General features: G+C 36.3%; 1 protein-coding gene across 4 annotated transcripts in view; it reads left to right on the top strand.

The window, feature by feature from the left end:
- The window catches only part of WWP1 (WW domain containing E3 ubiquitin protein ligase 1), a 122,570-nt gene that overhangs the window by 43,474 nt on the left and 62,306 nt on the right, over positions 1–16,790 (top strand). For 3 of the 4 annotated variants that reach the window (XM_030794873.1, XM_030794874.1, XM_030794876.1), the window contains 3 exons: positions 10,577–10,714; positions 10,807–10,873; positions 14,261–14,445. In XM_030794873.1, coding sequence (XP_030650733.1) covers positions 10,577–10,714; positions 10,807–10,873; positions 14,261–14,445 — 390 coding nt within the window. The remainder of the gene's footprint in view (positions 1–10,576; positions 10,715–10,806; positions 10,874–14,260; positions 14,446–16,790) is intronic. The other variant, XM_030794875.1, reaches the window with a different exon arrangement.

Genomic DNA, 16,790 nt, shown 5'->3' with positions numbered 1-16,790 from the left:
ATACTGAAAGCAGCCTATCACTAATCATATCCTTGGTATTTTCAATAATTATACATTTGTTTAGTATGTTTTTATATTTCATTCTTTAACACAGATGGAATTATTATGGAGAGTGTGTAAAAATTATATCTAAGGTAGCTACTAAGAAGGCTGAAGCAAGAGGGTCTCTTGAGGCCCAGAGTTCAAGGCTGTAGTGAGCTATCGTTGTGCCTGTGTACAGCTGCTGTACCCTAGCCTGAGTACACATTTTATCATTTTATGTTCCACTCATATAGCAGGCTGTTCTCTCCCTTCCTTTCCTCCTCGTTCTTCTTCTGTGTGTGTGTGGGCGGGGGGGGGCGGTGTCTTGACAATGATGCAGGCCCTGTGGTATACTCAATTGTTTCTGTCTAAGTGCTATTAGAATGTAACTTTTACTTAACTATCCTTACCTTTCAACATAAATGTACTTAAACTTGCCCAAAATTCTTTTTGGAATGGAGTGGAGGTATAATTAATAATTCCACAAATGAAAATATAAACTAATTGCAATGACTATAACTGAAGAAACTGAGTATCATTCAGTTATAGGGATTCAGTTTTTTCTGTAGATACTGTCTTACTGCATTTGTTCTGCTGTAACAAAATACCTGAGACTAGGTAATTTATAGAGAACATAAACACATTCATCACAGTTCTAGGATCTGGAAGTCCAAGATCAAGATGCCAGCAGGTTCGAGTTTGGAGAGGACCCAGTTCCTGTATCCAAGATGGCACGGTGTTGTTGCATCCTCTGAAGGGGATGAACACTGTCCTCACATGGCAAAAGGGACAGAAAAGGGCACACCCACTCACTGAAGTCCTTTTATAAAGGCCCTAATTCCATCCATGAGGGCTGCGCCGTGATTTAATCCCTTCCTAAAGACCCTAATTTTTAATACTATCATAGTAGTGATTAAGTTTCAACATACGAATTTTGTGGGATGCCATCAGACTGAAGCAGAGGTGGTCCAACTTTTTCTTAACCTAAATTATTTTTATTGGTTGCCATATATATCTTAAATGACCCTTATTTTCACATTCTTCCATTAGCAGTGTCCTGTGTACTAGGCATTTATCTTTTATTGGAAAGATATTTATATTAGAACCACTTAAAGGATAAAATACCAAGAATCTTGTGAAAAAGGTAGAAGGGAGTGCCAAAATAGTCAGCCTGTGAATAATAACACGGATTCTACTTTGTATTACCACTTGTCTTGACCATAATCTTGATTTCTAATCTTTTAAAATATATTCTTTTGTAATCCCAGTGCCATTGAATTTTACTGACACATTCATATATGTACATTTATTTATTTATTTTATTATTATTATTATTTTCCTTGAGACAGAGTCTCACTCTGTCACCCAGGCTGGAGTGCAGGAGTGCAGTCTCGGCTCACTACAGCCTTTGCCTTCTAGGTTCAAGCAATTCTCCCACCTCAGCCTCCTGAGTAACTGGGATTACAGACATGTGCTACCGTGCACCACCACGTGCAGCTCATTTTTGTATTTTTTCGTAGAGATGGGGTTTCACCATGTTGGCCAGGCTGGTCTCGAACTCCTGACCTCAAGTGATCTGCCTGCCTCAGCCTCTGAAAGTGCTGGGATTATAGGCATGACCCACCACAGCCTAGCTGGTGTTTTATATTTTTATATAATTTTCTTCCATCTTCATAATGAAAAGTTAGCTTCATTTAAGCACCATTCAGTAAGGGCTGCTGTCCAGCAGAACTTCTGCAGTGATGGTTATGTTCTGTATCTCTGCTATCCAATATGGTAGCCTTTAGTCATGTGTGGCAGTTGAGCATTTGAAATGTGGCTTGTAGAACTAAAGCGTTTAATTTTAGACTTGATTTTATTTTAATTAAATTTACGTTTAAATAGCCATATGTGACCACTGGCTACTGTATTGGTCAGTGCAGTATCAGACTCTTTTGTATTGCAAAATCAGAATTTATCTCTGCCTTTTTTTTTTTTTTACACAGCTTTCCTTTAATTCCTGCTTACTTTTATATTTCTCTTAGGTAGAGTTTTAATTTTATCACTAGATATCAGGTTGTCTTTTTTTTTCCTTTTTTCTTTTTTGAATGTTGCCCAGGCCAGTGGCTGTTCACAGGTGCTCTCCTGGTGTATGGTAGCCTCCAACTCCTGGACTCAGGCGATCCTCCCACTACAGTCTTCTGAGGCCACTACGCTTGGCTAGGTTGTCTTTTTTGTAAGGATCAATTGTGGAGGCTCCTTGAGTATTTTCTTCATTGTTCGTTTGAAATCTGTGTTTGTTTTCTCCTTCATTATGATTTGCTGCCATTTGTCTTTTGTGTTACCCCTGGCACACTTATTGATATAATCTAATCATATTGCCTTTTTTCCCCCCTAGGTATTTCACTGTGTCATCTGTTCGGTCTGTGTTCTGGTTTTGATTGATACTGTTAGTCATTTGTTTCTTTATTGCTTACAATGTTGCTTTGAAATTTTCATGTTTTCCATTGTATTTTTAGTTTTCACAAAATCATTTCTTTTATAATAGTTCTTCATTTAAACATCTTGGTAGATTATATTAGCCAATAATTCTTATTTGCCTAAGATTTTAAAAGTTTTTCATAGAACATAAGGATTTATTATTTTGACTTCTGCAGTCTTTTAAATCACACCTGAGTTGCTTTTTAATTTTATATTCCCATTTGCTAACAGCCAGTAAGCTTCTCTTTTCTTATTTATGACTTTTTGAAATAAAGATGACTTTGTTGTTTTGATATGTTTAGTTCAAAGCTTCCCATCTTCCAAGAAGTTGCATATTTTACCTCTGATATGCTTTGATAACTTGCTTAAAGTTAGAAACCCTTAAAATTAATTGTATTTTTTACTTTCTTAGATCTGGGACTTTTCTTCATTAAATAAACATTTATTGAGTTTTAGGAAGAAACATACAAAACATATAAAGAATATGTGGTTTCTGGCCACTCCCCCATTCTACCATAGTAGGAACCCAACAGTCTACCATATCAAAATAGATTTTGCAGTTGTTGAAGTCATTTGTTCCTTTTCAAATTTATGAGGCTAATTTCTTCCTTTGTTCAAGGCTCCCTATCGTTTTCTCGTATATTTCATGGTTTTTCATCTGTCTTTTCTGATGTATTTGGGGTAATGGTGGGGGAGTGATTTATTTGAATAGGTATATTTTCTATTTTTGAAGTTTTTTATAATTTCTTCATCCTTGATGGTATGTATTATTACAGCCATTTATAACCTTAAATAAAACCCCAGACTCACCTAACATAAATTATTTATATTTTTTTCCCCAGAATCCAACTAATTGCAGCTTATTAGGGAGATTGTTCCACTTCTTCACATTTAAGCCCTAGTGAGCTTTCACTCCTTAACCTTCATCTGTTTTGTATAAGCCCGGTTGGTTTATTCCCAAAGCTTTTGCTCCTTTAATCCTCTGATACATTGTCTGAGAATGTTTGTGGATTTAAGCCATCATTTGTGCCTCAGTTAACCTTCAGTTCTGTGTTCAGGTCACTTGAACAACATTCCAAACTATGGAAATTATTTATTTGGCTCTGCAGAGATGTGTGGTATTTTTAGCTTTCTTTCCTTTATGTCACCAGTGTGAGATACTGATATCTGAGGTATGTTTCACTCAGTCAGCCTCACTATTTCTTAAACTACACTGGAAAAAAAAAATCCCTCTATTGTTACAGATAAACAAAGCTGGACACTGTTTAGAGTGGTCAGAACATACTTTAATCAGTAATATGTTTTTGCAATAAGGAAGAGATTCCAGCATGAACTGAACTCAACTTTGATTTGTATAGAGGTTACTGGGTCTTTTAAAAGGAGAATGAAGGAATGGGGGCGGGGGGTTCAATGGAGGCTCAGTAGAGTCAGGAAAATGAAAAATTACAAAAGCTTGGTCAGTGTAAATGCAATTAGACCCTTGTGTTTGGTAGCCGGCAAGTAACGAAGTCAGGATTCTGTCCTCCCACAGAGACAGGGAGACAAAAGCCCAGTCCTTCCCAATGATTGCATTTTAAAGGAATGTCTTTCAGGCCCTTGAGAAAGACACTCACATGTTATAGGAGACAGAGGAAGGATTTACCATTGTAAACCCTTTTTAGTAAATGCTCTGAGAAAGAGTAGTTGGGGGCCTATCATCAGGTGTTGGCTACAACAGACAGTAAATTCTTTTGGCAGCCTTAAGTTTTCTCAGGCAGGCGCTTTAAGGGGAGTTAGGGTTATCCCTAAGAGCCTTGAACTGTTAGGAACTATGGTGGTGCCTGCTTAAGTCTTTTAGTGTGTGTGTGATGGTGGTAGTGGTGCTAGGAGCTGTGGATGAAATCATTTGTGCTGAGTTTGCAGTTTTTCTAAGCCAAGATTGAGGCCTAGTCAAGAAGGTCCTGAGGACCCTGACTAGAGTTTGATTAAAGAGAGAATCTTTGTCACAATACCCATAGGTGAAAACTATAGGAATAGTATAGCTAACATACACATTAGAGTATATTCAGAACTTCACTTTGTGTTTCAATTTTGAGGCTGAGAGAACCACTTTAAATATTCCAGAGAGGAGTGAGATGGCTGCCATTCAAATACTGTTAATTAGACTGAGGTTTTTTATTTATTTTATTTTTTATGGTGTTAATAGAACCAAGAACTTAGTTTTTGTCAAGGAAAGCATTTTGAAATCCATTAAGTTCATTTCAAAGTAAATTATGTCTAAAATGATTTATAATGAATAATTCTCTCTTTATATTGAATGGTGGGAAAATACAGCAGAGAAATGTATCATTTGTGGTACTAGACAGAGCATAGTCAAATTTGATTTTATTTTATAATTTTCTTTAGCCTTATTGAGTGAATTTGCTTATTTAGTTCTTTGTTTAGTTTGCTAAGACAAATTTTGTTTTATAAATTCACTTACTATCAACACAAACTCAGATATTTTGAAGTCAAAGCTTTGAATAAACAGTATTTTCACGTTCAATGATGTAAGTGCCTGTTTATTCTTTAGAAAATTTTTTTGTATTGAAATTACTGGGAGGTAAAAGGGAATGAGGGCATGAAAAGTTTTCAGGAAGTTCAGCTGCCATCCTGAAAAGTTCTACTAATTTATATACACAACGTAGCATATGACAGTGCCTATTTGTAAATATTTGCCACATTAATAGATAAAAAAGATGAGAAGTTTTATTATCAAAGCATTTATTTGATTATTAATAAGGTCAGATGTTTATTAGTCATTCATACTTCATCATTTATGATTGTCTCATGCTCTTTATACATTTTTTTATTGGTTTGTTTAGTTTTCTTCTCACTGATTCATAAGAGCTCTTATTTTTCTTCTCAGTTAATCATTAGCCTTTTTATTTTTTAATTTGTATTTGTTTTTTTTTGAGACAGGGTCTTACTCTGTCTCCCAGGCTGGAGTGCAGTGGCATGATCTCGGCTCACTGCAACCTCCACCTCCCTGGTTCAAGTGATTCTCCTTGCCCCAACCTCCCCTCAAGGCTCTTAGGGATAACCCTAGCTACTTAACTTTGTGAGTAGCTGGGACTGCAGGCATGCGCCACCATGCCTGGCTAATTTTTGTATTTTTAGTAGAGGCAGAGTTTCTCTGTGTTGGCTAGGCTGATCTTGAACTCCTGGCCTCAAGTGATCCACCCACCTCAGCCTCCCAAAGTGCTAGGATTACAGAGTTATTATAAATAAATAAGTAAATAAATTCTGAAATTTTTTGTTACATGGTAGGAAGTAGGAGCTTGACTTTGTGAGTTGTTGAACATTGACTCGTAGCATGATATAATGAAAAGACTTAGGAATTAGAAAACTTTGCTATTATTAAGACTGTCACTTACAAGCTATGTAAACTAATGTGTTCATTTTGTTTCTAAAAATTCTGATTTTCTCATACTTATGAGTATGTTGGCCAGCCTCCAAATGGCCTTTAAGCATTCATACCTTCTGGGTTCCAACACCCTTCTGTAGTCCCCTCCCACACTGTGTCAGAGATGATCTGTGTGACCAGTAGATTATGGCAGAAGTGATGGTGTACAAACTCTGAGACTTAGTCGTATAGGCATTTGAGGTTTTGCCTTGTTCTCTTGGAGTACTCACCGTAGGAAATCAGCAACCATTGAGAAGACTCTCACAAAGCCCTGTGGAGGGGCACTGAGGTCTCCTCTCAGCAGCCAGCACCCACCTGCCAGATGTGTACGTGCCCCTCTTGAGTTCTCGGCAATAATGAGTGATTATTGTTATTTTTAGCCAGTAAGTTTCAGAATAATTTGTTACTCAGCAATAGATAATACATTGTTTGAGCAGTTTTTAAAAACGGCTTCAGCTCTGAGCTAAATAGAAGTCTGTGAAACACATTTTCAACAAATCCATGATTTGTTGATTTATAGAACAGATTACCTAGTTATATACCTACCTCCTCAGAGACTCAAGTTGTTCTGTCTCAAATTGCTGTATTAACGCTAAGGAAGAATGTCTAGGAGGTACAAAAAAATCAGCTTCTGCCTTACAAGAGTAAGTTCCCCTAGAACAGGACTACCTTAATCACTTAGTTTAAATGTTTTTTAAGCACCTACCTTCTCTCAGATGCTGAGGATACATCACTGAATTAGTTGGACAAGATCTCTCTGCTCTGCTAGAGACTTCATTTCATTTGGGGAGGTCAACCAAAAAACAAAAACATTCTTTTAGTGGTAAGTGCATTGAAGGAAATGAGCAAAGCAGTGGTAAGGAGGTCTCCTTTAGGCTAGTCAGGGTTTGTCCTGCTTCTTCCCCATCTGTAGTGCCTGGCACACCGTAGGCATTCAAATATTGAATGGATAAATACATCTGAGTTGGTTTGTTTATACTGTGACAGAATAATATCTTTTTCCCTCTGACACACACATATACATACACATGTAGATGGGAATTATTTGTGATTGTCCTTCCAGTTTTATGATCCAAATGTTATAACTCAATCTTCCAGTTTTATGATCCAAAATTTTATAACTCAATCTTCCATGTTCAGAATTGTGAAATAACATATGCTGTAAACACCCTCCCACTGCAGAATACCTAGGTCCTGGATTGAACAAATCTTTGTGGCATTGATGATTTTGCAAAAGGTAGAGGGGCTGTTCTTCTTAAAGCTAGGAGATGAGGGGGTTGGGGTAAAGAAAACCTCATGAACCAGAATTAGAATAGTCTGCCATACCAATAGCAGATTTAATGATGCTGAGCTTTTGGCTAATAGCCAGAGAAGGGAGCTGAGCTTGAACTCCTGTAGTCTACACTCTTGGGCGTACCATCAAACCACTGTAAAATTAGGACGTATCATCAAACCACTGGTAAAAATTAGCTTAAAATTAGTTTAAGCTAACGTCAGAGAATAAACATAAGGGAACAAGCCACCATAAGCAGAGGTTTTCCGTAAAGAGACAGATTGTAAACATTTGAGCATAAAGGCCGCATATGGTTTCTGTTACACCAATTAACTCGCCATTGTAACATGAAAGCAGCCATAGAAAATATGTAAATGAATGAGCATGACTGTGTTCAAATAAAACTTTATTTATGAAAAATAGGTAATGGACCAGATTTTTGAGGAGATATTTTAAGAGAAAATAGCTGCAAGTTTTTGAACACTAATGAAGAACATGAGTCCACAGACTCATACTGTCCCAAACAAGAGAGCAAAGAGAAAGTCATGCCTGGTGACCAGGTCACTAGGTGACTAGGTCAGGGTTAAACCCTGACCAGCCTAAAGGAGACCTCCTTACCACTGCTTTGCTCATTTCCTTCAATGCACTTACCACTAAAAGAATGTTTTTGTTTTTTAGTCAACCTCCCCATATCATAGTGAAATGCGTAATACCAAAGACAAATAAATTTAAAAAGCAGCTGTAGAGAAAAACAGAGTATTTGCAAAAATTTATGAATTAAAATTGCAGAATTCGTAATAGGAGAAGATAGTGGAAAAATATCTTCAAAGAGTTGAGATCATTACCAATATAAAATTATATGCCCAACCAGTCTGTCTTTGAGGATGAGAATGCAGACATTTACAGATAAACAAAAATGAAAGAATTTACCAAGAAACACACACTAAAGAGATTTTAAAAGGCTCTTCTTTAGGAATCTATTCAAACAGCTATATATTTTAGGGAGAAGCCAAATCACCAAATTCCAGACGCTTGAAATCATGGGAGATGACAAGAATGAAATTGAATGTCAGTCAATATAGTTTTCTTCAGATATTATTAGAGAAAGCTGAAATTTGTGCTTTTGTAGTTTTCTTTCTTTTTTTAAATGGAGTCTTGCTCTGTCACTCAGTCTGGAGTGCAGTGGCGCAATCTCAGCTCACTGCAACCTCTGCCTCCCAGATTCAAGCAATTCTCCTGCCTCAGCCTCTTAAGTAGCTGGGACTATAGGCACCTGCCACCACGCCCAGCTAATTTTTTTGTAATTTTAGTAGAGACGGGGTTTCACCATGTTGGCCAGGATGGTCTTGATCTCCAGACCTTGTGATCCACCCACCTCAGCCTCCCAAAGTGCTGGGATTACAGGCGTGAGCCACTGTGCCTGGCTGCTTTTGTAGTTTTTTTGTGTGTGTGCTTTCGTATTTCCTTTAGTTTTTCTAGTTGTTTAATTGTGTGTGTGTGTGTGTGTGATTTTTTTTTTTTTTTTTTTTGATGTAAAGTAGAAATGAGGTCTGTGGTGCTACAAATGGTTGGGATATTCTATAAGGTCTTCTTTTATTACGTGGTTTAAACATTTTTTTTTTTTTGCAAAGAATTTCTTTTTCTTTCCTTCTTTCTTTTTTGAGACAGGGTCTCACTCTATTACTCCCACTAGAGTACAGTAGTGCAATCATTACTTGCTGCAGCCTCGAACTCCTGGGCTTACAGGATCCTCTCATCTCAGCCTCCTGAGTAGCTGGGAATACAGGCACATGCCACTGCACCTGGCTAATTTTTTTTTTTTTTTAAATAGAGACAGGGTCTTGCTATGTTGGCCAGATTGGTCTTGAACTCCTGGGCTCAAGTGATCCGCCTACTTCACCTCCCAAAATGCTGGGATTAGAGGCGTGAGCCACCGTGCCTGGCCTTAATTTTTAAATTTTTTATAGAGACTAGATCTCACCGTGTTGCTGGTCTCAAACTCCTAGGCTCAAGTGATCCTCCTGTGTCGGCCTCCCAAAGTGCTGGGGTTACAGGTGTGAGCCACCAGGCCCGGCCACAGAGAAATTTCTGTCCAGTGATTAGTAGTTCTGGATTTTTGTCTTGTCTTTTCTGTACATAGATAACTTGTGAACATATTTATGCTGGACATTTGGTAAATGGAGAACCTCCCCTCTCTGCCCGAATTTGTTAAATATAGGAAAGATCAAAGTTAAGGACTTCATCAAAAATGTGAAATGTTCCATGATTGCAAAAACTGCAGAAAGCCACTGAAAATCAGATGGAAGTATTTGGCCTCAGTTTGAACAATAAAGTGATAACTGATAACTTTCTCTTTTAGTTTTTATTTTTAAATTATAATTGGACAAATTGTAGTTGTATATATTTATGGGGTACAGAGTGATGTTATGATCAATTAATACAATGTGGAATAATTAAACCAAACTATTAACATATCTATCACCTCAAATACTTATTTTTTTTTGTAATGAGAACATTTGGAATTTACTCTTAGCAATTTTGAAATGTACAACACATTATTTCCTATGTACATCACATTGTGCAATATCTCAAAGAAACAAAAATTCCTTCTAATTGAAGCTGTGTATCCTTTTACCTTCATCTCTCCATTTCTCTAAGCCCTCACTAATAACTATTAGTATATAGTCTAATATATAGAAGTCTAATATATTGTTTAATACATAGTCTAAATATATAGTCTAACATAGAAGTTGAAGCAAAATGACCTTGAGTTTAAATAAGAACTAGATGTTCTAATAATGGGAAGGAAGTATTTGGCCTTATATAAAAATGATGATAAATGATGATCACCATATGTAGCATTTATCAAGCACTTAAACTGTGCCTCAGAAGTGGTGCTAGTGCTGTCTGTATGGTTTTGCATTTGGTCATCAACACTGTACCTTTAGTTTGAAGTCCATCGTCTCCATTTTGTAGTTAAGAAACCAAGGCTTAAAGATATTTGAATAAGTTACTCAATACACAGCTAGTAAGTAGCAGAACTGGAATTTGAAACCAAACTTAATCTGACTCTTGTGCAGAAATTTTGCCTCAACCACAAGAGTCATCTGTGGTACCTTGAGCTGAAAAGCAAGTTTAGACAATTGCTACACTTATTATTTAAATGTATTTATATGTTCTCCAAAATTTATAATATGCACAGAAGCAGTTAAAGGTGATATTGAAAGTGTGGGATTGATGGGGAAAGCGGAATTACTTAACTAGTTGTCAAAGGCATGCAAAGAATTCCTTCCAAATGTCAAGTACTGAATTAGAGTGATTCTTGAAATGTAGTTTTGATTTCTGAAGCATTTTTATATGTGGCAAAAGCTTTTACATTAGAATATTCTTCTTTCTAGTGGAAAGAGTGAAAGAACAATTAAAACTTTCCTTGGAAAACAAGAATGGCATAGCACAAACTGGTGAATTGACAGTTGTGCTTGATGGATTGGTGATTGAGCAAGAAAATATAACAAACTGCAGCTCATCTCCAACCAGTAAGCTAACTTTATATGTTTGTAAAATTTAAGGGAAAAAGAATGAGCAAGAAGTATATAAAAACCTAGTTTCTTTCTTTCTTGTTGTTCAGTAGAAATACAGCAAAATGGTGATGCCTTACATGAAAATGGAGAGCCTTCAACAAGGACAACTGCCAGGTAGAATATTTTATTTGAATATGGGTGGCGACATGATGTGGAACATATTTCCTGAATAATAAGTTTTATATTTTACCTTTGTTTAGAATTTGCCACACAATTTGTCTAAACAAAATGTCTAAACATGTCGTTTGGTTAATTCTTGTGAAAGTAGCTTTTTAAAAAATTACAGCTTTATTGAGATAGCATACATATATCATGAAATTCACTTTTTAAAAGTATACATTTTAGTAGTTTTTAATATATTAGCAGAGTTGTGTTTCCTTCTCTACTGTCTGATTTCAGAACATTCTACCTTGAAGAGAAACCATGTATACATGAGTAGTCACTCTCCATTTTTCCCTGCACCCATGAATCTACTTTTTCTGTGTCTGTGGATTGTCTATTCTGGCCATTTTATATAAATGGATTCATACAATATGTGACCTTTTGTGACTGACTTCTTTTTCTTAGCATGTTTCAAGGTTCATTTATGTTGTAGCATATACAGTGCTTTATTTCTTTTTATTGAAAATGGCTTTTTAAAATCTGTATTTAGACATATTTTATGAGTACAGTCAGATACTATGGATAAATAGGTATCATACCGCTCTCTGGATTGGCATTATCCTGTAAATCATGAGAAGATAAATGCTTCACAGGTTGTGGCCTTCCTTCAGACATCACTGTGGCCTTCCCTCAGAAATCATTCTACCATTTCAGAAACTCCCTGGCATTCATAGTTCATGACAATTAATAGAGGTTTTTTGTTTGAATTTATTTTATTCCAATTTAAATTGGGATAAAAATATATAATAGATCAAATAAAGTGGAATTAACACCTGAAAATATAAAAATTTATTGTTGTAAAATGGACTCATTACCTTTGAAAAAGCATGCTGGTATATGACAAAGTGTGACCTTTATTAATCTATAGTTATTAGTATCATTTCTTCTAACTTGCCATTAAGTGATTCTCATTAGACCACTTGAACAGATAAGTATGCCTTCTGAATGTATATTTGGCTTAAGTACATATATTTAATATCCATATAATTAAAAAAAATTTAGCTGGGTAGAGGAACTTGGATTACTACCAAATGTTGTCGATTGCATAGTAAGACGCTTTGAATTAAAGATTAGTTCTTATAGTACCAGGAGAAATTCAGATGGGTTCTTTTACCTAGACTTCTGAATCACTGATTCTTGCTAGTTGGCTGGGGAGGGGTATACAAATCACAATCATTTCAGTCTTTACCTGCCCAAACTTCCTAAACACATCTTGTTCCAAATATATAGGCGACAAGGGAAAGGAGAGTGGGATTCATTAATGTTCATTTAACAGATACTTACTGAATGCCTGTTTGATGCCAGACGTTAGTCCAAGTATTAAGAATACCAGCCCTGATCCTATGAAATTTACATTCTGATGGGATAAAGGTAGATAGTAGACTGGGCGTGGTGGCTCATTCCTGTAATTCTAGTACTTTGGGAGGCCGAGGTGGGTGGATCATGAGGTCGGGGGTTCGAGACCAGCCTGGCCAACATGGTGAAACCCCGTCTCTACTAAAAATACAAAAAAAATGAGCCAGGCATGGTGGTGTGCACCTGTAATCCCAGCTATGCGGGAGTCTGAAGCAGGAGAATTGCTCGAACACGGGAGGCAGAGGTTACAGTGAGCTGAGATCACACCATTGCACTCCAGCTCTGGGCTACAGAGCAAGACCTCGTCTCGGGGGAAAAAAATAAATAAATAAAGATAGTAAACAACAGAAGACATAAATATGCTAATTAGACATAGCAATAAGCACTATGAAGTCATTTAAATAGGACAAGATGACAGGAATGGAAGGGAGCCTATTTTTAAAAGAGATGCCAAGGAATCATCTCTGAGGAAGTATGATTTGAGCTAAGATTAATAAGCCGCAAATGAACCATCTGTGCAGAGTTCTGAGGGAAGGATGTTCCAGGCAGAGGAAATAGCAACTTCAGAGACCCCAAGTTTGTTTACAGTTATGTTCTAGAAATTCTTCTAACTCTAGAGAATAACATTTAACCTTTTCTGATAATTTCATAGTTATTATAATTTTACCACCTGGCATATAATAATTTGTAATAAACATTTGAAGACTGTTCAGTAGGTTTTTGATATTCAGTAAAATCAATATCTGCTGCAAAGTGAACAAGGATGAGCTTGGAGAGAAGTAGAAGATGGGATAAAGGTGTGGCTGATTTTCAAAAGATTTGTTGGCTAACCAGGAGAGTGACATGATGATCTGGTTTATATTTTTAAAACAATGCCCAGGCTGCTCTGTGGAGAGCAGATATGGGATGACCTGTGTATTTGGAAAAGCTCTCCTGGTCACTTACATGATAATTTCCAACTGCTTTAAAATTTTTTTGTTTTTTTTTTTTAAACACTGTGTCTCACCAAATCGCCCAGCTCCTTCCACTGCCAATACGACTTAAAATGTTTGATTTTGTTGTTAGAGTTATTTATTTGCTGATGTATATACTATACATTTTTATAGTTCTGGGGTATAATATTGAGCTTTTTTTGATCATCCTCTAGTCATAATTTTAGTGCCTAGTATATGCTAATTTGTAACCAATATTTGAAGGCTGTTTTTCACTTATTATTCAAGATTTAATAAAGTTATAATATTAGTTTCAGGCCAGGTACAATGGTTCACACCTATAATCCCAGCACTTTGGGGGTCAAGATGGGAGGATCGCTTGAGGCCAGGAATTCGAGACCAGCCTGGGCAACAAAGGGAGATCCAGTCTCTACAAAAATTTAAAAAATTAGCTGGGCACTGTGTTGGACGTCTGTGATCCTAGCTGATCAAGAGGCTGAGGCAGGAGGATTGCTTGAGCCTAAGAGGTTGAGGCTGCAGAGAGCCACTGCACTCCAGCCTTGGTGACAGAGTGAGATCCTGTCTCTAAAAAAAAAAAAAAAAGTTTACAGTAGTTTGTACTTGATTTTTATTTTTATGATTCATATAATTTCATGAACTTTTTGAAACTACTTTCAGAGCTTTTAAAATAGATTAATATTAGGCTTAAATATTTTAAATGTACAATTTTAATATTATTGTGGGAAACCGTATTTATTTTGACTTAGTATGTTTGTATATCTCAGTATTTTTTTATCTGCAGAATGAATACACTTAGAACTGAAAAGTAATTAAAACTTTGATATAAAACATATCTTTGTTTTTTACTCTATTTACCTATCATTTTACTTGAAACGTAAGAACTCAATTGTTTGGAAATAGAATCTAAAAAATTTTAAAGAAATAACAAAAAAGAAACTTAAGAGAACTTAGTAACTAATTCCTATGAAAATTCTCATGAAATGTTGTTGAATTATACTTAAATGATTGAAATAAGGCATATTTTTTCAAGGTTGGCTGTTGAAGGCACGAATGGAATAGATAATCTTGTACCTACAAGCACTCTAGTCCAAAACTCATGCTGCTCGTATGTAGTTAATGGAGACAACACACCTTCATCTCCGTCTCAGGTTGCTGCCAGACCCAAAAATACACCAGCTCCAAAACCACTCGCATCTGAGCCTGCCGATGACACTGGTAAGCAAGGCTATTTATGACACCTTGTTTAAAGGAAAAGTAATTTAAGGAAAAGTAAATGAAGTTTATGCATCCATCCATGCCTACACTTCCCTTTTTGTGCAGTCTTTTTTTTTGAGACGGAGTCTCGCTCTGTCGCCCAGGCTGGAGTGCAGTGGTGCGATCTCGGCTCACTGCAACCTCTGCCTCTCGGGTTCAAGCGATTCCCCTGCCTCAGCCTCCCAAGTAGCTGGGATTACAGGCACCCACCACCACACCCAGCTAAAAAGTTTTTGTATTTTTAATAGAGACAGAGTTTCACTTTTTTGGCAACTGGCTGGTCTCGAACTCCTGACCTCAAGTGATCTGCCCGCCTCAGCCTCCCTAAAGTGTTGGGATTACAGGCATGAGCCACTGCACCCAGCCTGTGCAGTGTTTCTTAATCTTCTAGTCTATGATAGGAATTTAAAAATTACAATGCCTGAAGTTTTTCCTAATAATTTGTAACTTTCTGGATTATTTAGGAAGATATTTCAAAAATATTTTAGAGGTGAGAACTTTTACTAAGCAAGTGCTTATATGAGAGCTAGATTCTTAAGCTTTACGTCACAAAAAATACTATGTAATTCATGATATAAAATATATTTCTGAAAGAACTTTAGTTAATTCATTGATTTCTAAGTAAAGGTGAGTAATGAATGGTTCTTTTATCCCATCTTTCAGTATACAAATTTATTATTCTTGGCATCTAACTTGCTGGAAAAATGTACTGGGAGTTGAATAGCTCTCAGAAAGTTTATTTTCCAAAAGTAAGCATTACAGTGTTATAGAAGGAATGCCTAAGGAAGATGTCCTCTATAATCCTTAGTGGACTCATTTATAAGATTCATAAATTGTTTTGTTTAGTCATTGTATATTAACTCTTTCAGGTGAGTCTCCTGAAATTTAAACATCTTAGGACGTGCTTAAGATTATTAGCACACATGTTGGGAATTAAGTTGAAATCCTGGTCTTTTTATTCAAGAGCCTATGTTCCTCCCTGTGTTTGTCTATTTATGGAAGTATTCAGAAGTAGAAACATGGAAAGAAGCAATTCAGTAATTACATTAAAATAGATGGATCTTTTTGATAATGAGTCTTTTATTTTTTGAGACAGAGTCTCACTCTGTTGCCCAGGCTAGAGAGCAGTGGCAGGATTTCGGCTCACTGCAACTACTGCCTCCTGGGTTCAAGAGATTCTTGTGCCTCAGCCTCCTGAGTAGCTGGGATTACAGGTGTGTGCCACCATGCCCCCCAATGTTTGTATTTTTAGTAGAGATGGGGTTTCACCATGTTGGCCAGGCTGGTTTCAAACTCCTGACTTCAAGTGATCCACCTACCTCAGCCTCCCAGAGTGCTGGGATTACAGGTGTGAGCCACCGTGCCTGGCCAGTAATAAGTCTTAATTGTGTATTTTTACCCAAGGTTGGTGTTGGGGGGATGTTTACCAAGAGCTGTCTGAGAGTTTTTGTAAACATTGAGAACTGACACATGAATGATATTTTCAAAATTTATTTTCTTTAATAATGCTCCCCTTAAAAAAAAAAAAAAGAAGTAGACTAAAATATGGTTTCCCAAGTACTCACAGTAGGTGGAATTTTTTAGTCTTAATGTAAGGTGGCTAGAAAACGAAGAGAAGAATAGATAACAATTATGGTGAAATTAATGAGCAAAGTTCATATATTTTCTGATTTTCACCTACTTTCTAGTAAGAATATTTGTCTCTGAGATTTCTATTAGCAAAGCAGAAAAGGAAATATTGTCTTGGATTATTCAGATTATTTCTAAATTAAGAACAGCCTAGTTAAAACTGCTACTATTTCTAATACAGGTGGAGTATCTCTAATCTGAAAAATCTCAAATCTGAAATGCTCCAGAATCTGAAACTGTTCGAGCATTGACATGATGCTGAAAGGAAATGCTCACTGGAGCATTTCAGATTTTGAATTTTTGGATTAGGGATGCTAAACTAGCAAGTAAAATGCACATATTCCAAAATCTAAACAAATACCTAAAATCTGAAACATTTCCGGTTCCAGGCATTTTAGATAAGGGATATTCAACTTGAATATGGATTTGGAGATTTTGCTCTTAGTCCTAAAATATTCAGCTGATTGAATATATTGGTGAAAGTATCCATTGACCACTAATTAGTTGTATGTTTTGGCATTTGGGTGTATTCAGATGTTGATATAAAAAGGAGAAGAAATTGAGGCTTTCCTCATCGTAGAATCTTACTTATACCTCTACAGCTTGTCTGATACTTTATAGATTCTTTCCATTGGTAATAAGTTCAGTTCTCACATTTCTTTCTTATTTATCCTTGC

The sequence above is a fragment of the Nomascus leucogenys genome, chromosome 16 (assembly GCF_006542625.1).
Source record: "Nomascus leucogenys isolate Asia chromosome 16, Asia_NLE_v1, whole genome shotgun sequence".
NCBI lineage: Eukaryota > Metazoa > Chordata > Mammalia > Primates > Hylobatidae > Nomascus > Nomascus leucogenys.
Note: the sequence above shows the minus strand (reverse complement) of the source record. Positions and strands in the feature narration are given on the sequence as shown.